General features: G+C 51.4%; 1 protein-coding gene across 6 annotated transcripts in view; it reads right to left on the reverse strand.

Moving 5' to 3' along the window:
- The window catches only part of PRRC2B (proline rich coiled-coil 2B), a 714633-nt gene that overhangs the window by 276433 nt on the left and 411636 nt on the right, over nucleotides 1–26564 (reverse strand). For all 6 annotated transcript variants that reach the window (XM_085613949.1, XM_085613945.1, XM_085613947.1 and 3 more), the window contains 2 exons: nucleotides 14510–14658; nucleotides 13917–14058 (listed from right to left, as the gene is read on the reverse strand). In XM_085613949.1, coding sequence (XP_085470075.1) covers nucleotides 13917–14058; nucleotides 14510–14658 — 291 coding nt within the window. The remainder of the gene's footprint in view (nucleotides 1–13916; nucleotides 14059–14509; nucleotides 14659–26564) is intronic.

Below are 26564 nucleotides of genomic sequence, written 5' to 3' on the forward strand. Positions count from 1 at the left end.
GAGATGGGACTTTGGGTAATTTAGTGAGAATCCCAGACTGTGAAGAAGGTGAATGGTGCGGGACATGTGGCTTGCACATTGCTGGGCTGACTTCGCTTGAACGAGCCAGTCGTCTAGGTAGGGGTAGACGTGTATATGCTGCCTCCGTAAATGTGCTGCCACAGTAGCTAGGCACTTCGTGAAAACCCTGGGCGCTGTTGTCACGCCGAAGGGAAGGACTTTGAACTGATAGTGCTGCCCCTGAACAGTGAACCGGAGGTATTTTTTGTGTGAGGGGTGGATGGGTATGTGAAAGTACGCATCCTTGAGGTCCAGTGAGGCTAGGAAGTCTCCCTGCTTGAGAAGCGGAAGGACTTGCTGTAGGGTGAGCATGTGAAAGTGCTCTGAAAGAATGTACTGGTTCAGGGGTCTCAGGTCTAATATAGGCCTGAGCGACCAGTCCTTCTTTGGAATTAAAAAGTAGAGGGAGTAAACCCCCGTACCCTGCTCGTGGATGGGTACGACCTCTATAGCGCCTTTTAGAAGCATACTTTGCACCTCTTGCTGTAAGAGCGTTAAGTGCTCTGAGGACATAGGACGGTTTCTTGGTGGTATTGTGGGTGGAGTGGAGGTTAACTCCAGACAGTAACCTTATTTTACAATATCTTTGACCCACCTGTCCGTGGTGATGGAGTTCCACGTGGACAGGAACCTTTGTAGCCTTCCCCCGACAGGTGTTATGTGGTCGGGAGGAAGGGAGAGGGCGTCACTGCTTGTTCTTGGGGGAGGACCTGGTGTTGCCGTAGCCACGTCCTCTGCCCTTTGTACTGGAGCCACGATATCCACCTCGGGTGTTTTTATCGTAGGTGGTCTGTGTATTGCCTTTGTTATACGTTTGTTGTGACCCCTGTCCTCTACCTGCCCCCTTGTTTCCGGGGCGACGAAAAGAGCCGCTCCGAAAGGACTGAGTTTGGAGGGCGCCCATGGACTTTGCAGTGTCCGTGTCCTTTTTTATCTTTTCGAGGGTGGTGTCAACCTCTGGGCCGAATAAATAGTCGGGGTTGACGGGCTGGTTCAGTATGTTGTTTTGTACCTCAGGCTTGAATCCTGAGATTCGTAGCCAGGCATGTCGTCGCAGCATGACGCTTGTGTTTATGGCCCTGGCAGCCGTGTCTGCAGCATCTAGGGCACATTTGATGGAAGCATTTGTGAGTAGCTGTCCCTCTCTGATAAGAATTTCTGCACCTTCTTTGAACTGGTCAGGGAGATGTTGGAGTAGTTGCTCCAATGTGTCATAGTGCGCTCTATCGTAGCGAGCGAGGAGCGCTTGAGTGTTGGCTATGCGCCATATGTTGGCAGCCTGGGCGGCAACTCGCTTGCCGGAGGTCTCTAGCACCTTGGACTCTTTGTCCGGGGGAGGAGCGTCACCTGTCGTTTGCGAGTGTGCCCTCTTGCGAGCATTCGCTACGACGATGGAGTCGAGTGGTAATTGTCCTTTGATGTAAGTAGGATCCCCAGGTGCTGATCTGTATTTTTTATCAATCCTGGGGTTTATCACTCGTGCCCTGGTGGGTTCCTTGAAAATGTCCTTAGCTGGTTTGAGGACCCCCTTCAGCATTGGCAGAGTTTTTACATGTCTTTCTGAGGATGCAAAAGTGTCCATTAGAAAGTCATCCTCGATGGTATCTGAGTGAAGCTGTACCCCATGGTTATTTGCAGCACGTTCAATAAGAGCGTTGAACGCCGCAGTATCCTCCGTGGGAGATGTTTTTGCCCCATAGAGTTGTGGGTCCTGTGTATCGAGAGGTGCACTGGGGTCTGCAGGGTCGCCCCAAGTTTGATCAGGGTCCTGCTGGTCATCAGGGTCTGTGTCTACATGGTAGGGTGCTTGGTCATCCATGTAGTCCTCCAATGCATCCGTGTCGGAGCGTGTGGGGGAGAACCGGTGTGGATCCTGGTAGGAGGAATGGAACGGTTCGTAAAGGAGAGGTTCTGATTCCACAGGCAGCTTCCTTTTTAGTGGGATCCTGAAAGGGTCCAATGGCGGTTCCGAAGTTATTCTTCGGTCGTGGAGAATCATCCTGCCAGTGTCGGCGTCGATGACACGTGACGGAGACGTCTCGTCCGGTGGAACCGGAGTCTGGGTAACCCGTGTCCTGAGTTGGAACATCTTCGGGATTGTTGACGGAGGCAAGCCGAAGGTAATGTTGGCTGGCCCCGTAGAGGTTGCTGGAGCTCCGATCGGGCCGGAACCCGACGGGTCTTTGAGGGCCGCCGTGGTTTTGTTGCTTTGCGTCGCAGCAGGCCGCACTTGGGGCGTCTTTGAGGCTTTGGCACCGGGCAGGTTCGTAGAGCCGGGCGTGGATTTTTTCGGTGCCGGCGGGTCCTCGAGTCGAGGTGTGGAGATCACCGTCGACGTCCTCGATACGTGAGGCTTCGGCAACGTCGAGGGAGCGACGCGAGGCGAAGCAGGCGGTATTGCCCTCGGTGTCGTTGGCGTCGGTAGCAGAGTATGTTTCTCGGTGCCGATGGCCTTTTTCCGTTTGTCGACTCCGATGTCGCCCGATTCCAGTTCGGCACCGAAGTCCCTCTTGGTGCGGTCGGTGCCGACGCGTTGCGCTGGCGTCGAAGGCCTCGATCCGACCAGCGCCACTTTCAGTTTCGGTTTCGGATGAACCGGAGCAGCTTTCGGTTTCGGGGTAGGGAAACCAGCTGGCTTATGCAGCAATGGCTGCCGCTGAACGTCCGAGGCCGGGCCCGAGGGCGGGGCCGAAGAACTACGGGATGGGTCTCGGGTAAGGCCCGAAGGCGATCCCTCGACCGTAGCCAAAGGCTGTGGCGCTGGTGTTTCTTCGGTTTGAACAGGTAGGCCTTGTTCATCATTGGAGCTACTCTCTTCGGCCCCTAAGGCCTCCTCGTCGTCTCCTACCTCGGTGTCGTCTTCACCTCTGTGGAAGAGTGACTCGTCGCCCTCGTCCGATCCGGGGTCGTGTTCGGAAACGGGACTGGAGGGTATGACTTCTAATTCCTCGACGTCGGCCTCGTCGAAGATGTCTGTTGGGGCCGGTGCCGCGTGCTGCGCCTCGAGTCTCGCCGCTCGTCGATTCCGTAGAGTCTTCTTGGAACGGAACCGGGCACAAGCCATGCATGTCGATTCGTCGTGGTCCGGCGAAAGGCATTTGTTGCACACCGGATGGACGTCGATGTGTGGGTACTTCGCATTGCATACCGGACACCTTTTGAATGGCGTCCTGGATTCCATCGTCGAAGTAGTCGATGGACAGGTAAATGCGAAAGAAGTCGGTGCTGAAAGTTAGTAAACTAACAAAATTCTATCGAAACCCGATCGATAAACAGTACCGACGCGAACTAAAGGCCTTTTGGCCTCGACCAAATATTTTCCTAACTTGAGCTAAGATAGCACATCCGAACCCAATGGCGGAAAAAAACAATCTGAGGATGGAGAGGATGCCCATGCGCACTGTAGTCCAGGGGAGGAGTCACCTATCCAAGGATACTTCGAAGACTCTTCCAGGACAACAACGTGCAAACATCCGGACCCAACACTAGGCGGCGATCTATGCACAGATATGAATTCAGCAGCCCACATGCCTCGAACATATAAAATATATGCTTGTTTTATTTTTAGAACCACAAGGGGGTAAAAATATACTTTCTCAGAATGAGAGGTTGAATATAAATACTTTTGTTTTAAGCAATAAATTTGTGTAAACAGTCACAGTTGGTTGCAATAAACAATCCTATTTCCTAAACATAACAATGCATTGAGCTCAATGGTAAATTCAGGTTATTTGTAATAAATTCCTTTTCAGATTACTTTTGGAATTCCAGGTCTGGCTCCTAGAACCAGCCTGGGGTCAGTTTTCAGAATCAAGTGATGAGTCGACTTAATAACTGTAATGATTTTTAAATAAGATTTAGCTATTTCAAAAGTTAGCACTTAGAAAATATTTCAAAGAAAACATTCAATGGATCTCTATGGCAAGAAATTCAAATTGCAGGTAGAGTACTTTATCGTTACTTTAGTAATCCAGGACTGGGTACCTAGACCCAGGACTGGGGTCCTTATCAAAAGCAGGTAAGTAATTTCGTTTGCAGAAATGGTACGATTTTAAAAGAATATTTCAAATTTGCAAAAATAGACACTTAGAAGAAATTTCACAGAAAAGCAGACAATGGTTTCCTATGGGAGAAAAATGAGTTAGAGGTAAGTATAGTTGTGAACACTTTTCAGGGTCAGGGCTGGGCACCAAGATCCAGCACTGGGAGCTCACCTAGGAGCAGGTGAGTAAATTCGTTTTTGTCACTTGGCTGATTTTTGGTGAATTTTTGCAGTTTTGAAAAGTTCACACTTAGAAGATTTTTGAAGAAAAAGCCAGTCAATGTTACCCTATGACGAAAATGAAGTTAGCGGTTTAAGGGTAAGTACTCGACTGGCAGAGTTGAAATTCCGGGCATGGACTCAGGGGTCCCCCAGTGTTAGGTAGGTACAGTTGGTTCACCCTCAGCGGTTTCAGGACGGCCGGGTGCAGAGAGAGTTAAGTCCAATGTTATCCTATGAGGGATAGGGGGGCCTTGGTTGGTGGCTGCTGTCTGGCAAGCCACGCGGCTGTGGGAGCTGGGCTCCTGGTAACTTACTCAGGGCAAGTGGGGAAGTAGGTTAGTGTAGAGAGGGCACTGCCAGGGCCACTCGGGCGGCTGGGTGCAGGGTGCTTTTGAGCCTTCGGGCGCTCAATGGAAATCAATGGGAATGTTCCGGTTTGGAAAAAGGCTGCAGGCTCGGGGACGAGGATGTTTCAGGTGCCACCACCACTTCGAGAGGTAAGTTGGGTAGTTGTAGGTTAGGTGGGTACCCCGGGATTGGGCACAGGGGGCCGCAGGGTGCAGGGGTGCCTTTTGACGTCGGGAATCTTACCCTCTGGTTGATCGCGGTTGGGGTGGCACTTGGTTCTGAGGCTGCAGGCTTCCTCCGGGATGTCGAGGGGGGTCCTTGGGTGCCGGACTCGGGGTCACAGTCGCCGTGGTGTCGTCCTCAGGGTCTTTGTCCACTCCGGCACTGGCCAGGCTTGGCTGGTGCAGAGTGTGTTGGGTCCGCGGTTCCGGGCTGCTGCCAGGGGTTAAAAATAGGGTTCTTGAGTAGAGCCTCTACTCATGGGAGTCCCAGGGGCTTAGAGCCAAAAGGTAGCCAGGTCCTCCGGGGTTGGTGAGGTTGCTGGCCACGAGAGATGCCGCGCTGGTGCAGGTTCGAGAGTCGACAGGCCGGTAGGGCTGGGGCCTAAGCAGTTGGTGTCTTCTTCTCTTTTTAGCAGCTGCAGGGCAGGTCTTTGTTCTTCTTGCTCTTCTTGTAATTTTCTATCTGGAATCTGAGGAAGGAAGGTTCAGGGGGCCCCTAAATACTAGATTTAGGGGCGTTACAGGTAGGTGAAGGCCAGGGACCAATGGGTCCTCGTCCTGGGGTGGGTACACCCCCTATCCTGCCTCTCTCCTGTGGGAGGGGGGCAGTAGCCTAATCCTGATAGGGTAGGGCCTCCCATCTTCAAGATGGCGAGAGCCCGGAGATGTGTTTCACCTCGCCCCCCCCACCTGAGGGGTGGGGTGGGCAGGCTGGCACATCCCCGGTCCTTGTATGGGGTTTCCGGCCAAGCTTCCCGCCAGAGTGGGGGGTTGCAGTGGCCTGGGGAAACGCCAAATGGCGGCCTGCCTTTGAAGCTTCCCTTTGCTCATCCTGGGGGAGGAGATTTCTCACCTCACCCAGGATGTGCATTGTTGCAGGCCCGGGAGAGCAGGGGCTCTCCCACCCAGGGGTCCAGCAACGTGTCTGCTGTGTGGCAGCCTGGGCAGCCTCAGAGCAGACTTGGATTGTAAGTTAGCTGTAAGGGGGCATCTCTAAGATGCCCTCTGGGGTGCTTAGTACATTAAATCCTACACTGGCATCAGTGTGGGTTCAATGTGCTGAGAAGTTTGATACCAAACTTCCCAGGCTTCAGTGTTGCCAATATGGTGCTGTGGAGCTCGTGTTTGACAAGCTCTCAGCACCATGTACTCTTACATGACAGCACTGCACTTACAGTGCCCAGGAATGTACCCGGGTACTGTAGGGGCACAGGGCTCCTGCTCCTGTACCCACACCATAGGCGTAATGCACCCAGCTAGAGGGGTGGCTGACATATGCCTTGGCAGTGTAGGTGATGGGCATGGCACACAGTGATGTGTGCCATGTCGACTCTTTGTTTTGTCCTGCACCCAGACACTCAGCCTGCAAGGGCAGTGTGTGTGTGTAAGGGTACAGGGCCTCTGAGGGTGGCACAATGAGTGCTGCAGCCCTTAGAGGCCTTCCCTGGCCACAAGGCCCTGGGTACCTAGGGTACCATTTACTAGGGGCTGACATGTGGCTAGGGTTTGCCAATTTGGAGTTTGTGTGGTTTAAGGAAGGAACATAGGCCCTGGGCACCTGATTAGCAGGAACCCAGGGTACACTCAATCGAAGTACATTCAGCAATTTAGCAAAAAGTGGGGGCATACCATGCAAGAAAGATGGCACTTTCTCACAGTTCTAAAATAAAACAAGCATATTGAATATGCTACTTACCAGTATGCATCTGTTCTTGGCATGTAGGGCTGCTGACATTCATATCTGTGCATAGATCGCCGCCTAGTGTTGGGTCCGGATGTTTGCACGTTGTTGTCCTGGAAGAGTCTTCGAAGTATCCTTGGATAGGTGACTCCTCCCCTGGACTACAGTGCGCATGGGCATCCTCTCCATCCTCAGATTGTTTTTCGCCATTGTGGCAGTGATGGAGTAGATACAGAAAGTGATGACCATGCTTGCAGTAATTCTGAGAGCTGCAGCTGCGACAGGCGCCGGGGAGGAGGGAGGGCGATATGAATGTCAGCAGCCCTACATGCCAAGAACAGATGCATACTGGAAAGTAGCATATTCAGTTCGAGGCATGTGGGCTGCTGAATTCATATCTGTGCATAGAATACATAGCAGTGCCCTCTATTGGTGGCGGCTACCCGTGCCAGCTGCAGCGGTCTGAAAAAGTGTTTTGAGAACAGCCTGTCCTACAGCTGCCTGCTGTTTTGACTGCACATCTACGCAATAGTGTTTTGTAAATGTGTGTGTAGTGGACCATGTGGCTGCTCTGCATATATCATGCAGGGGAATATTTCCTAGGAAGGCCATGGAAGCCCCCAACTTACGTGTTGAGTGGGCTCGTGGTGGAATAGTTAATGTGCGTTTTGCCTTTTGATAACAGATTTGAATACACTTAACTATCCATCTGGCTATCCCTGCTTTGGAGATGGCGTTACCTTTGTGGTGTGGGGCAAAGGCAACGAACAGTTGTTTTGTCTTCCTGAAGGGTTTAGTCCTGTCGATGTAGTACATGAGGGCCCTCCGTACATCTAGTGTATGTAGTGCCCTTTCTGCAACAGTTTGTGGGTTTTGGAAGAAAACTGGCAGTTCAATAGTCTGATTCATGTGGAACTGCGATATTACTTTGGGCATGAATTTGGGGTTGGTACGTAGTACGACCCTGTTGGCGTGAACCTGTATAAATGGCTCTTGAACGGTTAGTGCCTGGAGTTCACTAACTCTTCTTAGGGAAGTGATCGCTACAAGGAAGGCCACTTTCCAGGTAAGGAATTGAATCTCGCATGAGTGTAGATGTTCAAAGGGTGGACCCATCAGGCGTGTGAGGACCAAGTTGAGGTTCCACATTGGAGCCGGTGGGTGGCTTGGTGGAATGACTCGTTTGAGTCCTTCCAAGAATGCTTTGATGGCAGGCACTCTGAATAGGGAGAGGTGCTGCCTGGTTTGCAGATAGGCTGAGATTGCGGTCAAATGGACACGTATAGAGGTGTACGCCAGATTGCATCGATAGAGGTGTAAGAGGTAACAGATGATGTTTTGGATGGATTCGTCCAGCGGGTTGATGTCATTATTACCGCAATAAATGACAAACCTTTTCCATTTGGCTGCATAGCAAGCTCTGGTAGTGGGTCTCCTGGCCTCCTTGATGATGTCCATACAGTCAGGTGGCAGGTTGAGATAGCCAAACTCTAGGACTTCAGGAGCCAGATCGCCAGGTTCAGCTGTTGCGGATCTGGGTGCTGAACCTCTCCACGGTTCTGCGTCAAATGCGCGGGTTTGATCCGCAGCCTTTGACGCGGCACCACGGAAAGTTCGAGGAAGGTGGTGTACCACGGCTGGCGTGCCCACGTGGGAGCAACTAGGACGAGTGTCAGGGAGTGTTGTCGGAGTTTGCGAGCCACCAGCGGTATCAATGGCGCTGGGGGAAAAGCGTACGCAAATCTGCCGGACCAGTTCATCCATATCGCATTGCCCTGCGACTGCGGATGTGGGAATCTGGCGGCGAAGCTTTGGCATTTTGCGTTTTCGCTTGTCGCGAATAGGTCTATCTCCGGATGACCCCACTGCTGGAAGTACGGTTGGAGTACTGATGGGTGTAACTCCCACTCGTGCATCTGGTGGCTGTGTCTGCTGAGCAGATCCGCCATCTGGTTGTCCTTGCCAGGGAGGTGTTCCGCCATGAGGAACATGTTCCTTTGAATGGCCCACTTCCACATGCTCTGAGCCAGATGAGACAACTGTGGAGAGTGTGTTCCTCCCTGTTTCTGTATGTAGTACATTGCTGTCATGTTGTCCGTCCGGATCAACACGACCTTGTTGCATAGATGTACTTTGAATGCCTTCATGGCTAGGAAGATTGCCATCAGTTCCAGAAGGTTGATGTGCAACTTCTTTTGTTGTGTTGTCCATAGTCCCTGCACTGTGTAGTGGAGTACATGAGCTCCCCATCCCTGGAGAGACGCGTCCGCTGTCAGTACTATCTGTGGGACAGGCTCTTGGAATGGTCGGCCCTTGCAAAGGTTTTGTGGATTCCACCAATGCAGAGAGTTGTATGCCCGACCGCTCACCAACACTAGGTCCTTCAACTGTCCTTGAGCCCGATTCCACGGACGTGCTAGGCACTCCTGAAGTGGGCGCATATGTAATCTCGCGTGCGGGACTATGAAGATGCAGGAGGCAATCATGCCTATCAACTGCATAAACACTCGCGCTGGAAGTGAGTGATTGGGTTTGAACTTGGAGATCAGCAGTTGTATGCTGTTGATCCTCACTAAATTTAGCTGAGCTGTGGCCGCCAGAGTGTCTATAGTCGCACCTAGGTACTGTTGTACGTGTGCGGGCTGGAGATGGGACTTTGGGTAATTTAGTGAGAATCCCAGACTGAAGAAGGTGAATGGTGCGGGACATGTGGCTTGCACATTGCTGGGCTGACTTCGCTTGAACGAGCCAGTCGTCTAGGTAGGGGTAGACGTGTATATGCTGCCTCCGTAGATGTGCTGCCACCGTAGCTAGGCACTTCGTGAAAACCCTGGGCGCTGTTGTCACGCCGAAGGGAAGGACTTTGAACTGATAGTGCTGCCCCTGAACAGTGAACCTGAGGTATTTTTTGTGTGAGGGGTGGATGGGTATGTGAAAGTACGCATCCTTGAGGTCCAGTGTGGCTAGGAAGTCTCCCTGCTTGAGAAGCGGAAGGACTTGCTGTAGAGTGAGCATGTGAAAGTGCTCTGAAAGAATGTACTGGTTCAGGGGTCTCAGGTCTAATATAGGTCTGAGCGACCCGTCCTTTTTTGGAATTAAGAAGTAGAGGGAGTACACTCCCGTACCCTGCTCGTGGATGGGTACGACCTCTATAGCGCCTTTTAGAAGCATACTTTGCACCTCTTGCTGTAAGAGCGTTAAGTGCTCTGAGGACATAGGACGGCTTCTTGGTGGTATTGTGGGTGGAGTGGAGGTTAACTCCAGACAGTAACCGTATTTTACAATATCTTTGACCCACCTGTCCGTGGTGATGGAGTTCCACGTGGACAGGAACCTTTGTAGCCTTCCCCCGACAGGTGTTATGTGGTCGGGAGGAAGGGAGAGGGCGTCACTGCTTGTTCTTGGGGGAGGACCTGGTGTTGCCGTAGCCACGTCCTCTGCCCTTTGTACTGGAGCCACGATATCCACCTCGGGTGTTTTTATCGTAGGTGGTCTGTGTATTGCCTTTGTTATACGTTTGTTGTGACCCCTGTCCTCTACCTGCTCCCTTGTTTCCGGGGCGACGAAAGGAGCCGCTCCGAAAGGACTGAGTTTGTAGGGCGCCCATGGACTTTGCAGTGTCCGTGTCCTTTTTTATCTTTGAGGGTGGTGTCAACCTCTGGCCCGAATAAATAGTCGGGGTTGACGGGCTGGTTGAGTATATTGTTTTGTACCTCAGGCTTGAATCCTGAGATCCGTAGCCAGGCATGTCGTCGCAGCATGACGCTTGTGTTTATGGCCCTGCAGCCGTGTCTGCAGCATCTAGTGCACATTTGATGGAAGCATTCGTGAGTAGCTGTCATTCCCTGATGAGCATTTCTGCGCCTTCCTTGAACTGGTCAGGGAGATGTTGGAATATTTGCTCCAGTGTGTCATAGTGCGCTCTATCATAGCGAGCAAGGAGCGCTTGAGTGTTGGCTATGCGCCATATGTTGGCAGCTTGGGCGGCAACTCGCTTGCCAGAGGTTTCTAACACCTTGGACTCTTTGTCCGGGGGAGGAGCGTCACCTGTCGTTTGCGAGTGTGCCCTCTTGCGAGCATTCGCTACGACGATGGAGTCGAGTGGTAATTGGCCTCTGATGTAAGTAGGATCCCCAGGTGCTGATCTGTATTTCTTATCAATCCTGGGGTTTATCACTCGTGCCCTGGTGGGTTCCTTGAAAATGTCCTTGGCTGGTTTGAGGACCCCCTTCAACATTGGCAGAGTCTTTACATGTCTTTCTGAGGATGCAAAGGTGTCCATTAGAAAGTCATCTTCGATGGTATCAGAGTGAAGCTGTACCCCATGGTTATTTGCAGCACGTTCAATAAGAGCGTTGAACGCCGCAGTATCCTCCGTGGGAGATGTTTATGCCCCATAGAGTTGTGGGTCCTGTGCATCGAGAGGTGCACTGGGGTCTGGTCCTGTGCATCGAGAGGTGCACTGGGGTCTGCAGGGTCGCCCCAAGTTTGATCAGGGTCCTGCTGGTCATCAGGGTCTGTGTCTACATGGTAGGGGACTTGGTCATCCATGTAGTCCTCCAATGCATCCGTGTCGGAGCGTGTGGGGGAGAACCGGTGTGGATCCTGGTAGGATGAATGGAAAGGTTCATAAAGGAGAGGTTCTGGTTCTACAGGCAACTTCCTTTTTAGTGGGATCCTGAAAGGGTCCAATGGCGGCTCCGAAGTTATCCTGCGGTCGTAGAGAATCATCCTGCCAGTGTCGGCGTCGATGACACGTGCCGGAGACGTCTCAGCAGGTGTGACCGTAGTTTGGGTGACCCGTGTCCTGAGTTGGAACATTTTTGGGATTGTTGACGGAGGCAAGCCGAAGGTAATGTTGGCTGGCACCGAAGAGGCTGCTGGAGCTCCGATCGAACCGGAACCCGACGGGTCCTGGAGGTCAGCCGTGGTTTTGCTGCCTTGCGTCGCACCAGGCCGTACTTGGGGCGCCTTTGAGGCTTTGGCACCGGCCAGGTTCGTAGAGGCGGCCGTGGATTTTTTCGGCGCCGGCGGTTCCTCGAGTCGAGGTGCGGAGATCACCGTCGAAGTCTTCGATACGTGAGGCTTAGGTGTCGTCGAGGGAGCGATGCGAGACGCAGCAGGCGGTACGGCCCTCGGTGTCGTTGGTGCCGGTAGCCGAGCAGGTTTGTCGGCGCCGATGGCCTTTTTCCGTTTGTCGACTCCGACGTCGCCCGCTTCAAGTTCGGCACCGAAGTCCCTCTTGGTGCAGTCGGTGCCGACGCGTTGCGCTGGCGTCGAAGGCGTGGAAGGCCTCGATCCGACCAGCGCCACTTTCAGTTTCGGTGGAACCGGAGTAGCTTTCGGTTTCGGTTTTGTGGTAGGGAAACCAGCCTGTTTATGTAGTAATGGCTGCCGCTGAACGTCCGAGGCCGGGCCCGAGGGCGGAGCCGAAGAACTGCGGGATGGGTCTCGGGTAAGGCCCGAAGGCGATCCCTCGACCGGAGCCATAGGCAGTGGCACTGGTGTTTCAACGGTTTGAACAGGTAGGCCTTGTTCATCATTGGAGCTACTCTCTTCGGCCCCTAAGGCCTCCTCGTCGTCTCCTACCTCGGTGTCGTCTTCACCTCTGTGGAAGAGTGACTCGTCTACCTCGTCCGATCCGGGTTCGTGTTCGGAAACGGGACTGGAGGGCAAGACTTCTAATTCTTCGACGTCTTCGGCCTCGTCGAAGATGTCTGTTGGGGCCGGTGCCGCGTGCTGCGCCTCGAGTCTCGCCGCTCGTCGATTCCGTAGAGTCTTCTTGGAACGGAACCGGGCACAAGCCATGCATGTCGATTCGTCGTGGTCCGGCGAAAGGCATTTGTTGCACACCGGATGGACGTCGATGTGTGGGTACTTCGCATTGCATACCGGACACCTTTTGAATGGCGTCCTCGATTCCATCGTCGAAGTAGTCGATGGACAGGTAAATGCGAAAAAAGTCGGTGCTGAAAGTTAGTAAACTAACAAGATTGTATCGAAACCCGATCGATAAACAGTACCGACGCAAACTAAAGGCCTTTTGGCCTCGACAAAATATTTTCCTAACTTGAGCTAAGATAGCACATCCGAACCCAATGGCGGAAAAAAACAATCTGAGGATGGAGAGGATGCCCATGCGCACTGTAGTCCAGGGGAGGAGTCACCTATCCAAGGATACTTCGAAGACTCTTCCAGGACAACAACGTGCAAACATCCGGACCCAACACTAGGCGGCGATCTATGCACAGATATGAATTCAGCAGCCCACATGCCTCGAACATATTTTTTATATATGAACCATTTGCCTAGAGTTCAGTTCTGGAGTGTGTGAGACCATTTGCTGACTGAGTGTGTACTACAAATGCTTTACACTGTCCTCTGATACTGCCTTACTGCTCGACCAAGCTACCACTATCGAGAGTAAGGTTATATCGAACTTTAGCCTCTGCCAAACCTCTGGGGGCTGTGGACTCTGTACACACTGTACCTATTTGGGAACAGTATATACAGAGCCACTTTCTCACAGCAGAGCATGTGTAATCCTTGTGCTCTGGAGAGAAGCAGAAATTGCGGACCAGGTGGTACATGGAGGACAGGTATTTCTTATTCCAACTTGAGCTAACCCGAAAGGGTGTTTTCCACATACCATTATCCCTGAACTGTAATTTTGAATATCACCAGAGTTCTGGTGAAGAACCAGTGATATTCAGAACCGAAGAGAACCCAGTCATCCGTGTTGCAGAAGCAGGTTCTTATCGTTAAACTGAATACTCGACAACTGGAGCTGAAAGAAGCACTAAACTCATTGACCATCTCAGAGGTCAAACTGAATGACGAACCAGATGTTGAAGTCTTTGTCCTGGTGCATTGTGAGGTATGGGCAAATGCATGTGTGTCGAGGCAGACGTAGTCTTCTAACAAAAACAACTTCCAAACGCCCGAGTACAATACTAGATGGCATAAGTATGCAAAGCTTGTATTTCTACAGCAACACGTTACATACAAAAACATTTCACTGCAAGTAACCAAATAAATCCAGATGAATGGAAATGGAGAAAACAGTTCAAATAGGACTAGTACACAAGAGTCAAAAAGTCATGCTTAGGCGAGATGACACTGGAGAAGATCAAGCAAAAATGGCTTAACAGAGCAATTTGGTTTTTTTAAACGAGCCTTGAAAAGATACTTGCTTAAGCTAAACAGTTGACAACTCTGATCATTAAATGAGCATTAGTCTGGTGATGGCACAGGCTATTTTACAATCCTAGAAATCCTGAAAACATCCTTTACTGCAAAATCAATCACATCAAGAGCAAGCAACAAAGGAAGACCACTTTACCCTGCTTGCTGGTCTCCCAGATCTCAGTGCCCAGACTGCTTCCAGACACGCTGACATCACCTTGGTCCAAACAGATCCCGTTCTGCTTCTTGGCAAAGCGTGGAGGCATTCGCGAGGCAAGAACCCGGCCTTTAGCAGGTGCCTAAGAAAAAAAGCAACTTGACATGAAATATTGGGTGTAGACCTTGGGCTATGTGATCCTGTCCTATTACTGAAACCTCAGAATTTTTAGATGTGATCCTGGATCTCCTTGGACACCAGCATAGCATGGAGCAGAAAACATCCTGGTGAGGCCTCACTTTGGAAATCTTGTGTTATGCACTCCTCACGATGACTCACCCAGAAAGCCTTGGAAGGTGATCATGGTGCTCTCTGCTGCGAAAGACGCCATGACAATAGGGGTTCACAGGGCCAGATTTACAAGGAAATGCCAGAAGCCTTTCTTTCCTCCACACCTCAAACACTATGCTGATCGCACACACTGGTACAAAGTTTCTTGCACAGCCATCACACTCATAAGGCACATCACAGATGCAAATAGTACTTTGTGTACATTCATTAAAATAACACTTGAACCATCACAGAACACTCGCCTGGACAGCCTGCTCTTTCTTCCGGCGCTGCTCATCCTCCAGCAGACGGCGCTGTTTCTTGGTCAATGCTTCAATAAAAGCTTCTGGTACAACAGCGTGAGCTTCAGACTCTTCTCCTGGGCAGTTAAGCCGATTTTCAAGAACAGAATCTAAATGCATAAACCAAATTACATTTTCAGATCAGAACTGGAAGCCAACTAATCATTCACAAGTACACTCGTTTTCAAAAAGCACACAAGTGTCTGTTATGCATAGTGATAAAAGCTACCCGAGTGTGAAATGTAGCCCAGAAGGAGCCCTTTTAGTGCATATGGAGTAGGGACACTTTGTATGGTGTGGGAAACTGCCACATTTGGCGTGGTAAATGATTTCGGTTGAAAGTGCACTGGGTTACTGCTCACCAGTGCTCCTTCCCAAAACTGTACAATTGTTCCCCGTATTGGCAAAACCTTTAGCACCCTCTTTCAGTCCGTAGTAAATGGCACCCTGCTACCTAGTGCCTGAGGTACTAAAGAGAGCCCCTAAGGGATAAAGCACAAATTGTGCCACCCTACGGGACCCCTCACTAATAACATGCAAGGCTGCCATTGCAGGCTGAGTGTCATGGTGTAGAAAAAAGTTAAAACATGACATGTCACATATCCCTGTGTGCCATGTCCCCTACCACTGCATGTCATGTGTAAGTCACCCCTACAGCAGTCCTAACAGCCCGAAGGCAGTGTGCTGCATATTGCATGTGAGGACACTCCTGCATGAGCAGAAATGGCCCTGTGCTGGTCTGTCCTATTACTGGCAGTGCAACTGGACAGGGACGCCATTTTAAAACATGCTGGACATTAGGGAAAGGAATATGCTACTTACCAGTATGCATCTGTTCTTGGCATGTAGAGCTGCAGATCTACACACTTTTGCATAGATCGCCATCTGGTGTTGGGCCCGGATGTTTACAGTTTGTTTTTCCTCTTGGAAAGTCTTTGGAAGTCACGAGGTCGTTGACTCCTCCCTTGGATCGTATTGCGCATGGGCTTCGGCTCCATCCTCAGATTGTTTTTCGCCAACAGGGAAAGATGGAGCGTAGTAATAACAGTGAAGAAACCCATGTGTGTTGTATCTAAATAAGACTGGAACAGATACAGGTAGCCGGGTGGGCGTGTGTAGATCTGCAGCTCTACATGCCAAGAACAGATGCATACTGGTAAGTAGCATATTCCGTTCGAGGCATATGAGCTGCAGATTACACACTTTTGCATAGACTATATAGCAGTTCCCAACCTTAGCGGCGACCACCGGTATCTGTTGCAGTGGTTTGAAATAGTGTTTTTAGTACAGCCTGGCCCACACTAGCTTGTTGCTTGGTTTGCACGTTTGCACATCTACACAGGAATGTTTAGTGAAAGTGTGCGGTGTTGACCATGTAGCTGCTTTGCAGATATCATCTAATGGGATGTTCCCTAGAAAAGCCATAGAAGCCCCTATCTTTCATGTAGAGTGGGCTTTAGGGGGAACGGATAGCGTTCGTTTTGCTTTGTGGTAGCAAATCTGGATGCATTTTACAATCCACCTAGCTATCCCTGATTTTGAGATGGGGTTGCCCATGTGTGGTGGAGAGAAAGAGACAAACAGTTGTTTGGTCTTTCTGAAAGGTTGTGTTCTTTGGATATAGTAAAGTAAGGCTTGTTTGACATCTAGCGTGTGTAGAGCCCTTTCTGCAACAGTTTGAGGTTGTGAGAAAAATACCGGTAATTCTACAGATTGGTTGAGGTGAAAAGGGGAAATGACTTTAGGAAGGAATTTTGGGTTGGTACGGAGAACAACCTTGTTTTGGTGCATTTGAAGAAAAGGTTCTTGTATGGTAAGTGCTTGTATCTCACTGACCCTTCTAAGGGAAGTGATGGCTACAAGAAAAGCTGTTTTCCATGTGAGAAATTGCAGTTCACATTTATGCAAAGGTTCGAAGGGCGGCCCCATTTGCCTTGTGAGAACAATATTTAAGTTCCACACAGGTCAGGGTGGTACTCTGGGGGGAATTATTCGTTTTAGGCCTTCCATGAAGGCTTTAATGGCAGGTACTCTGAAAAGTGATAGATGCTGCGTGTTTTGTAGGTAAGCGGCAATTGCTGCGAGGTGTAGCCGAATGGAGGTATATGCTAGGTTACACCTTTGTAGATGGAGTAAGTAGCATATGATGTGTTGTATAGACACGTCTAGAGGATTGATTGTGATGGCAATAAACAACAAATCTTTTCCACTTGGCAGCGTAGCATGCTCTAGTGGTAGGGTGTCTAGCTTCTCTGATGACGTTCATACAGTCAGGGGGAAGGTTTAGGTATCCGAATTCTAGGATTTCAGGAGCCAGATCGCAAGGTTGAGCTGAGCTGGGTCCGGGTGCCTGATCTTTCCATGGTTCTGGGTTAGGAGGCATGGTGAGAGCTGTAGCTTTTGGTGTGGTACTACCGAGAGTTCCAGCAGCGTGGTGTACCATGGTTGTCTGGCCCATGTTGGAGCTACTAGGATCAGTGTGAGGGAATGCTGTTGTAGCTTTCGCACCACTAATGGAATTAGTGGGAGAGGTGGAAAGCGTACGCAAATTTGTCTGACCTGTTCATCCATATCGCATTGCCTTTGGACAATGAGTGTGGGTATCTGGCGGCGAAGCTTGGGCATTTTTTGTTTTCGTGGGTGGCGAAGAGGTCTACCTGCGGATGCCCCCACATTTGAAAGAACGGGTGAAGAACCTGCGGGTGAAGTTCCCACTCGTGATTCTGCTGCGTCTGTCTGCTGAGCAGATCTGCTATGGTGTTTTGGACTCCTGGGACATGTTGGGCTAGGAGAAAGATTGTGTGGAATTGCCCATCTCCATATGCTCTGTGCTAGTTGAGAGCTGTGGAGAGTGTGTTCCGCCTTGTTTTTGAATGTAATACATGGCCGTCATGTTGTCTGTGCGAATAAGGACTGCCTTGCCTAAAATCTGTCTGAAAGGATTTTAGGGCTAGAAAGATTGCCAGTAACTCCAGATGGTTGATGTGGAGTAACTTTTGTTGCGGCGTCCATGTGCCCTGCACTGTGAGGTGTAATAGATGAGCTCCCCAGCCGGAGAGCGATGCGTCTGTTAGGGTTATTTGTGGAACCGGGTCCAGGAACGGTCGACCTCTGGAAAGATTTGTGGTGTTCCACCACTGCAGAGAGCGATGGGTGCGACAGTCTACCAACACCATATCTGTCAGTTGCCCCTGGACCTGGTTCCATTGGCGTGCTAAGCACTCTTGGAGTGGACGCATCTGGAGTCTTGCATGAGGCACTATGAAAATGCAAGAGGCCATCATCCCTATTAGTTGCATAAACACTCTTGCTGGGAGAGAATGTTGAGGTATGAATCTTTGACGCAAAGCCTGAATGCTTGCAATCCTGGCAGGATTGGGGTAGGCTATGGCTTTTGAGGTGTCTATGGTGGCACCGAGGTATTGCTTTGTGTGGGATGGTATTAGCTGGGACTTTTGGTGGATCGCCGTGAAAACTAGCTGATGAAGTAGTTGGATTGTAGTGGCGGTGTGATGTACACATTGGTTGTAGGACGTGGCTTTTATTAGCCAGTCGTCCAAATATGGGAAGACGTGAATGTTCTGTCTGAGGTGTGCCGCCACTACCGCTAGGCCCTTGGTGAATACCCTTGGTGCTGTTGTGACCCCGAAGGGGAGCACCTTGAACTGGTAGTGTTGCCCGTCCACTACAAATCTGAGGTACTTTCTGTGAGCATGGTGTACCGGAATGTGAAAGTATGCGTCTTTCAAGTCCAGTGTGGTGAGAAAGTCGTTCTGGGAGAGGAGCGGAAGTACCTGCTGAAGTGTTACCATGTGAAAATGGTCCGAATGTATGTATGTGTTTAGAGGCCGGAGATCTAAAATAGGTCGTAGAGTCTCGTCTCTTTTTGGTATCAGAAAATATAGGGAGTAGACCCCTAAATTTTGCTGATTGGCGGGGACTTGTTCTATCGCATGTTTTTGTAGGAGGGAGATTACCTCCTGTTTTAGTAACGTGGAATGTTCTTGTGACATTGGGCGTTGCCTGGGTGGAATGTTTGGGGGGGTATATGTCAATTCTAGGCAGTACCCTGAACGAATAATTTGGGTCACCCATCTGTCTGAGGTGATGGTCTCACAGACGTGAAGGAAATTTTGTAGCCTGCCCCCAACTGGAGTGGGATGGTCTGGAGGAAGCAGGGGGAAGTCATTGGGTAGGCGGCGTGGCAGAGCGGGCGGTATTTGTTTTGCCTCTGCCTTAATTATTATTGCCCCCATGGCCGCCTCTTTGATAACCCCTTGTGAAGGTGGATTGAGCAGGGGATTTGTAGGAAGTGGATGCGCTGAGGAGTAGCCTCTGGCCGTACCCCGAAAGGAGCGCCTAGGAGGGTGCGACTGCAGGGCTCCTATAGATTGCCGTATCTGTGTCCTTCATCTCTCTAGGGCCTCATCTACCTTTGGGCCGAATAGATGTTCTTGATCAAATGAATGATTTAATATGGAGGCCTGTACCTCAGGTTTAAAGCCTGAAACTCTCAGCCAAGCATGGCGACGGAGGACGACGCTAGTGTTAATGGCCTTGGAGGCTGTGTCTGCTGCGTCTAAGGCGCAGCGTATATAGGTGTTAGTTATCGTCTTATCCTCTTGAATTAATTCATTGGCCCTATTTTTGTATTTCCTGGGAGATGGTGCATGATGGTTTCTAGTTCATCATAATGCGCTCTGTCGTATCTGGCCAATAGCGCTTGAGTGTTGGCGATACGCCATAGATTGGCTGCCTGTGACGCAGTGCGCTTTCCTGACGCATCCAGTAGCTTTGACTTTGTCAGGTGGTGGTGCTTCGCCTGACGCCTGGGAGTTTGACCTCTTCCGTGCAGTGGAGACCACTAGGGAATCTAGTGGCGCTGGCCCTTTGATATAGGCAGGATCTGTGGGGGCAGCTTTATACTTTCTCTATGCGTGGGTTAATGACCCTAGCCCTGACTGGGTCTTTAAAGACCTCTGGCGCATGTTTTATTACCCCCTTGAGCATAGGTAGTATGGAGGTAGACCTATGTGCGGTATCAAAGGTGTCGAGGAGGAAATCTTCCTCTACCGGGTCAGTGTGTAGCTCTACCTCGTGATAATGTGCCGCCCTCTGAAGTAGGTGGTGAAAACCTAATGAGTCTTCTCGTGGAGATGGCCTGGACGGGTAAAGGTCATCTTGTGGGACATCTGGGATGTCTGGATTATTATAGTTGCCCCATGGGTCTGGGGATCCTGTAGGGGTGGGGTCTTATGCACATCCCCTGGATCGTAATATGGGTCCCCCTGATCATCATCATCCGGAGACGGGGTCGATGAGCGATGAGGCGGGGGTGGAGAAGGCGGAGAGGGTGGGGAAGGCACTCTGAAAGGGGAGGTAGCAGAGTCTTTCCTCTTTGGAGGTGGAGGCGGAGCCGGTTTGTCCAAATGTCTATATCTTGAAGAGAGTGCCAAATGTCCAGTCTTTGGATCCTTGATAAGTGTCTTTTGCAAGGGATCCGGAGTAAACAGTTTCTGTGACAATGTTGGTTCCGTCGGCGCCGAAGGTTTCGGGGTGATGACTTTTTAGGCTTGTCCGTGCCGTGCTTTTTTGGAGCCTCCGATTTCTTGGTCGGCGCCGAGGTAGGCTTCAGCGCGGGAGTGTCGGTGCCGAGGGCCTTATGGGGTTTGGCCGGTACCGAAAGGCTAGGTTTCGACACCGAGGACTTTGGTGTGGAGCTTGGTGTCGAGGTAGAGGCCGGTCTCTTTTTCGGTGCCGAAGTGTTTCTCAGCACCGCTGGCAGGCTGGCTCGAGCCCGAGCCGCCGGAAGGCTTATTTGGCTTCTTCACCGGGCCTGAAGGTGGGGTGTTGGAAGCAGTGTCTCTGGTCTTGCCTAGGCCCGGAGGCGAAGGCGTGACCAAAGCCTTCTTGGGTGTCGGCGCAGGTGTGGGAGGGGGTATAGTACTCACGACTCCCTGCGCCGGGGTGATGTCCTCCACATCCGAGTCGTCGGCTTCGGAAGCACTGACTAGGTCCTCTTCGGTGTGCTGCTGTCCCGGAGCTTCGACGTAGTCCCCAAAGATGTCGACTGGAACTGAGGTAGAGGAGTGCGCCATGTTTCGTCTGGCCCATCGATCTCGAATAGTCTTTTTCGATCTGAAAGACTTGCAGGCAGGACAGTCTCGAGCCTCGTGTTCAGGGGAGAGGCAGAGGTTGCACACCTCATGAAGATCGGTGTGGGGGAATTTGGACCCACATCGAGGGCACTTCTTGAATGGAGTTCTTTCCATCAGCCGGGACCGGAGCTTGGATAGGCCCGAAGGCCGCCGTCGACGACGACTGGAATCGAAGATGTGTCGAAGAGAAGGTGATTGAGGAGATTTGGATCTGAACAATACCGCGATGAGCAAGGATTCCGCTTCGATCGTCGAACTGGAAATGAATATGCTACTTACCAGTATGCATCTGTTCTTGGCATGTAGGGCTGCTGACATTCATATCTGTGCATAGATCGCCGCCTAGTGTTGGGTCCGGATGTTTGCACGTTGTTGTCCTGGAAGAGTCTTCGAAGTATCCTTGGATAGGTGACTCCTCCCCTGGACTACAGTGCGCATGGGCATCCTCTCCATCCTCAGATTGTTTTTCGCCATTGTGGCAGTGATGGAGTAGATACAGAAAGTGATGACCATGCTTGCAGTAATTCTGAGAGCTGCAGCTGCGACAGGCGCCGGGGAGGAGGGAGGGCGATATGAATGTCAGCAGCCCTACATGCCAAGAACAGATGCATACTGGTAAGTAGCATATTCAGTTCGAGGCATGTGGGCTGCTGAATTCATATCTGTGCATAGAATACATAGCAGTGCCCTCTATTAGCGGCGGCTACCCGTGCCAGCTGCAGCGGTCTGAAAAAGTGTTTTGAGAACAGCCTGTCCTACAGCTGCCTGCTGTTTTGACTGCACATCTACGCAATAGTGTTTTGTAAATGTGTGTGTAGTGGACCATGTGGCTGCTCTGCATATATCATGCAGGGGAATATTTCCTAGGAAGGCCATGGAGGCCCCCAACTTACGTGTTGAGTGGGCTCGTGGTGGAATAGTTAATGTGCGTTTTGCCTTTTGATAACAGATTTGAATACACTTAACTATCCATCTGGCTATCCCTGCTTTGGAGATGGCGTTACCTTTGTGGTGTGGGGCAAAGGCAACGAACAGTTGTTTTGTCTTCCTGAATGGTTTAGTCCTGTCGATGTAGTACATGAGGGCCCTCCGTACATCTAGTGTATGTAGTGCCCTTTCTGCAACAGTTTGTGGATTTTGGAAGAAAACGGGCAGTTCAATAGTCTGGTTCATGTGGAACTGCGATATTACCTTGGGCATGAACTTGGGGTTGGTACGTAGTACGACCCTGTTGGCGTGAACCTGAATAAATGGCTCTTGAACGGTAAGTGCCTGGAGTTCACTAACTCTTCTGAGGGAAGTGATCGCTACTAGGAAGGCCACTTTCCAGGTAAGGAATTGACTCTCGCATGAGTGTAGAGGTTCAAAGGGTGGACCCATCAGGCGTGTGAGGACCAAGTTGAGGTTCCACATTGGAGCCGGTGGGTGACTAGGTGGAATGACTCGTTTGAGCCCTTCCAAGAATGCTTTGATGGCAGGCACTCTGAATAGAGAGAGGTGCTGCCTGGTTTGCAGATAGGCTGATATTGCGGTCAAATGGACACGTATAGAGGTGTACGCCAGATTGCATCGATATAGGTGTAAGAGATAACAGATGATGTTTTGGATGGATGCGTCCAGCGGGTTGATGTCATTATTACCGCAATAAATGACGAACCTTTTCCATTTGGCTGCATAGCAAGCTCTGGTAGTGGGTCTCCTGGCCTCCTTGATGATGTCCATACAGTCAGGTAGCAGGTTGAGATAGCCAAACTCTAGGACTTCAGGAGCCAGATCGCCAGATTCAGCTGTTGCGGATCTGGGTGCTGAACCTCTCCATGGTTCTGCGTCAAATGCGCGGGTTTGATCCGCAGCCTTTGATGCGGCACCACGGAAAGTTCGAGGAAGGTGGTGTACCACGGCTGGCGTGCCCACGTGGGAGCAACTAGGACGAGTGTCAGGGAGTGTTGTCGGAGTTTGCGGGCCACTAGCGGTATCAATGGCGCTGGGGGAAAAGCGTACGCAAATCTGCCGGACCAGTTCATCCATATCGCATTGCCCTGCGACTGCGGATGTGGGAATCTGGCGGCGAAGCTTGGGCATTTTGCGTTTTCGCTTGTCGCGAATAGGTCCATCTCCGGATGACCCCACTGCTGAAAGTACGGTTGGAGAACTGATGGGTGTAACTCCCACTCGTGCATTTGGTGGCTGTGTCTGCTGAGCAGATCCGCCATCTGGTTGTCCTTGCCAGGGAGGTGTTCCGCCATGAGGAACATGTTCCTTTGAATGGCCCACTTCCACATGCTCTGAGCCAGATGAGACAACTGTGGAGAGTGTGTGCCTCCCTGTTTCTGTATGTAGTACATTGCGGTCATGTTGTCCGTCCGGATCAACACGACCTTGTTGCATAGATGTACTTTGAATGCCTTCATGGCTAGGAAGATTGCCATCAATTCCAGAAGGTTGATGTGCAACTTCTTTTGTTGTGTTGTCCATAGTCCTTGCACTGTGTAGTGGAGTACATGAGCTCCCCATCCCTGGAGAGACGCGTCCGCTGTCAGTACTATTTGTGGGACAGGCTCTTGGAACGGTCGGCCCTTGCAAAGGGTTTGTGGATTCCACCAATGCAGAGAGTTGTATGCCCGACCGCTCACCAACACTAGGTCCTTTAACTGTCCTTGAGCCTGATTCCACTGACGTGCTAGGCACTCCTGAAGTGGGCGCATATGTAATCTCGCGTGCGGGACTATGAAGATGCAGGAGGCCATCATGCCTATCAGCTGCATAAACACTCGCGCTGGAAGTGAGTGATTGGGTTTGAATTTGGAGATCAGCAGTTGTATGCTGTTGATCCTCACTAAATTTGGCTGAGCTGTGGCCGCCAGAGTGTCTATAGTCGCACCTAGGTACTGTTGTACGTGTGCGGGCTGGAGATGGGACTTTGGGTAATTTAGTGAGAATCCCAGACTGTGAAGAAGGTGAATGGTGCGGGACATGTGGCTTGCACATTGCTGGGCTGACTTCGCTTGAATGAGCCAGTCGTCTAGGTAGGGGTAGACGTGTATATGCTGCCTCCGTAGATGTGCTGCCACCGTAGCTAGGCACTTCGTGAAAACCCTGGGCGCTGTTGTCACGCCGAAGGGAAGGACTTTGAACTGATAGTGCTGCCCCTGAACAGTGAACCTGAGGTATTTTTTGTGTGAGGGGTGGATGGGTATGTGAAAGTACGCATCCTTGAGGTCCAGTGTGGCTAGGAAGTCTCCCTGCTTGAGAAGCGGAAGGACTTGCTGTAGAGTGAGCATATGAAAGTGCTCTGAAAGAATGTACTGGTTCAGGGGTCTCAGGTCCAATATAGGTCTGAGCGACCCGTCCTTTTTTGGAATTAAGAAGTAGAGGGAGTACACTCCCGCACCCTGCTCGTGGATGGGTACGACCTCTATAGCGCCTTTTAGAAGCATACTTTGCACTTCTTGCTGTAAGAGCGTTAAGTGCTCTGAGGACATAGGACGGCTTCTTGGTGGTATTGTGGGTGGAGTGGAGGTTAACTCCAGACAGTAACCGTATTTTATAATATCTTTGACCCACCTGTCCGTGGTGATGGAATCCCACGTGGACAGGAACCTTTGTAGCCTTCCCCCGACAGGTGTTATGTGGTCGGGAGGAAGGGAGAGGGCGTCACTGCTTGTTCTTGGGGGAGGACCTGGTGTTGCCGTAGCCGCGTCCTCTGCCCTTTGTGCTGGAGCCACGATATCCACCTCGGGTGTGTTTATCATAGGTGGTCTGTGTATTGCCTTTGTTATATGTTTGTTGTGACCCCTGTCCTCTACCTGCTCCCTTGTTTCCGGGGCGACGAAAGGAGCCGCTCCGAAAGGACTGAGTTTGTAGTGCGCCCATGGACTTTGCAGTGTCCGTATCCTTTTTTATCTTTGAGGGTGGTGTCAACCTCTGGCCCGAATAAATAGTCGGGGTTGACGGGCTGGTTCAGTATATTGTTTTGTACCTCAGGCTTGAATCCTGAGATCCGTAGCCAGGCATGTCGTCGCAACATGACGCTTGTGTTTATGGCTCTGGCAGCCGTGTCTGCAGCATCTAGTGCGCATTTGATGGAAGCGTTCGTTAGTAGCTGTCCTTCTCTGATGAGCATTTCTGCGGCTTCCTTGAACTGGTCAGGGAGATGTTGGAATATTTGCTCCAGTGTGTCATAGTGCGCTCTATCATAGCGAGCAAGGAGCGCCTGAGTGTTGGCTATGCGCCATATGTTGGCAGCTTGGGCGGCAACTCGCTTGCCAGAGGTTTCTAACACCTTGGACTCTTTGTCCGGGGGAGGAGCGTCACCTGTTGTTTGCGAGTGTGCCCTCTTGCGTGCATTCGCTACGACGATGGAGTCGAGTGGTAATTGTCCTCTGATGTAAGTAGGATCCCCAGGTGCTGATCTGTATTTTTTATCAATCCTGGGGTTTATCACTCGTGCCCTGGTGGGTTCTTTGAAAATGTCCTTGGCTGGTTTGAGGACCCCCTTCAACATTGGCAGAGTCTTTACATGTCTTTCTGAGGATGCAAAGGTGTCCATTAGAAAGTCATCTTCGATGGTATCAGAGTGAAGCTGCACCCCATGGTTATTGGCAGCACGTTCGATAAGAGCATTGAACGCCGCAGTATCCTCCGTAGGAGATGTCTTTGCCCCATAGAGTTGTGGATCCTGTGCATCGAGAGGTGCACTGGGGTCTGCAGGGTCGCCCCAAGTTTGATCAGGGTCCTGCTGGTCATCAGGGTCCGTGTCTACATGGTAGGGGACTTGGTCAGCCATGTAGTCCTCCAATGCGTCTGTATCGGAGCGTGTGGGGGAGAACCGGTGTGGATCCTGGTAGGATGAATGGAAGGGTTCATAAAGGAGAGGTTCCGATTCTGCAGGCAACTTCCTTTTTAGTGGGATCCTGAAAGGGTCCAATGGCGGCTCCGAAGTTATCCTTCGGTCCTGGAGAATCATCCTGCCAGTGCCGGCGTCGATGATACGTGCCGGAGACGTCTCAGCAGGTGTGACCGTAGGTTGGGTGACCCGTGTCCTGAGTTGGAACATTTTTGGGATTGTTGACGGAGGCAAGCCGAAGGTAATGTTGGTCGGCACCGAAGAGGCTGCTGGAGCTCCGACAGAACCGGAGCCCGACGTGTCCTGGAGGACAGTTGTGGTTTTGCTGCCTTGCGTCGCACCAGGTCGTACTTGGGGCGCCTTCGAGGCTTTGGCACCGGCCAGGCTCGTAGAGGCGGCCGTAGATTTTTTCGGCGCCGGCGGGTCATCGAGTCGAGGTGAAGAGATCACCGTCGAAGTCTTCGATACCTGAGGCTTAGGTGTCGTCGAGGGAGCGATGTGAGACACAGCAGGCGGTACGGCCCTTGGTGTCGTCGGTGCCGGTAGCCGAGCAGGTTTGTCGGTGCCGATGGCTTTTTTCCGTTTGTCGACTCCAACGTCGCCCGCTTCAAGTTCGGCACCGAAGTCCCTCTTGGTGCGGTCGGTGCCGACGCGGTGCGCTGGCGTCGAAGGCCTCGACCCGACCAGCGCTACTTTCAGTTTCGGTGGAACCTGAGCAGCTTTCGGTTTCGGTTTCGTGGTAGGGAAACCAGCCGGTTTATGTAGTAATGGCTGCCGCTGAACGTCCGAGGCCGGGCCCGAGGGCGGGGCCGAAGAACTGCGGGATGGGTCTCGGATAAGGCCCGAAGGCGATCCCTCGACCGGAGCCATAGGCTGTGGCACTGGTGTTTGAACGGTTTGAACAGGTAGGCCTTGTTCATCATTGGAGCTACTTTCTTCGGCCCCGAAGGCCTCCTCGTCGTCTCCTACCTCGGTGTCGTCTTCACCTCTGTGGAAGAGTGACTCGTCTTCC

Source organism: Triturus cristatus, chromosome 1_2 (assembly GCF_964204655.1).
Source record: "Triturus cristatus chromosome 1_2, aTriCri1.1, whole genome shotgun sequence".
In the NCBI taxonomy this organism is placed as follows: Eukaryota; Metazoa; Chordata; class Amphibia; order Caudata; family Salamandridae; genus Triturus; species Triturus cristatus.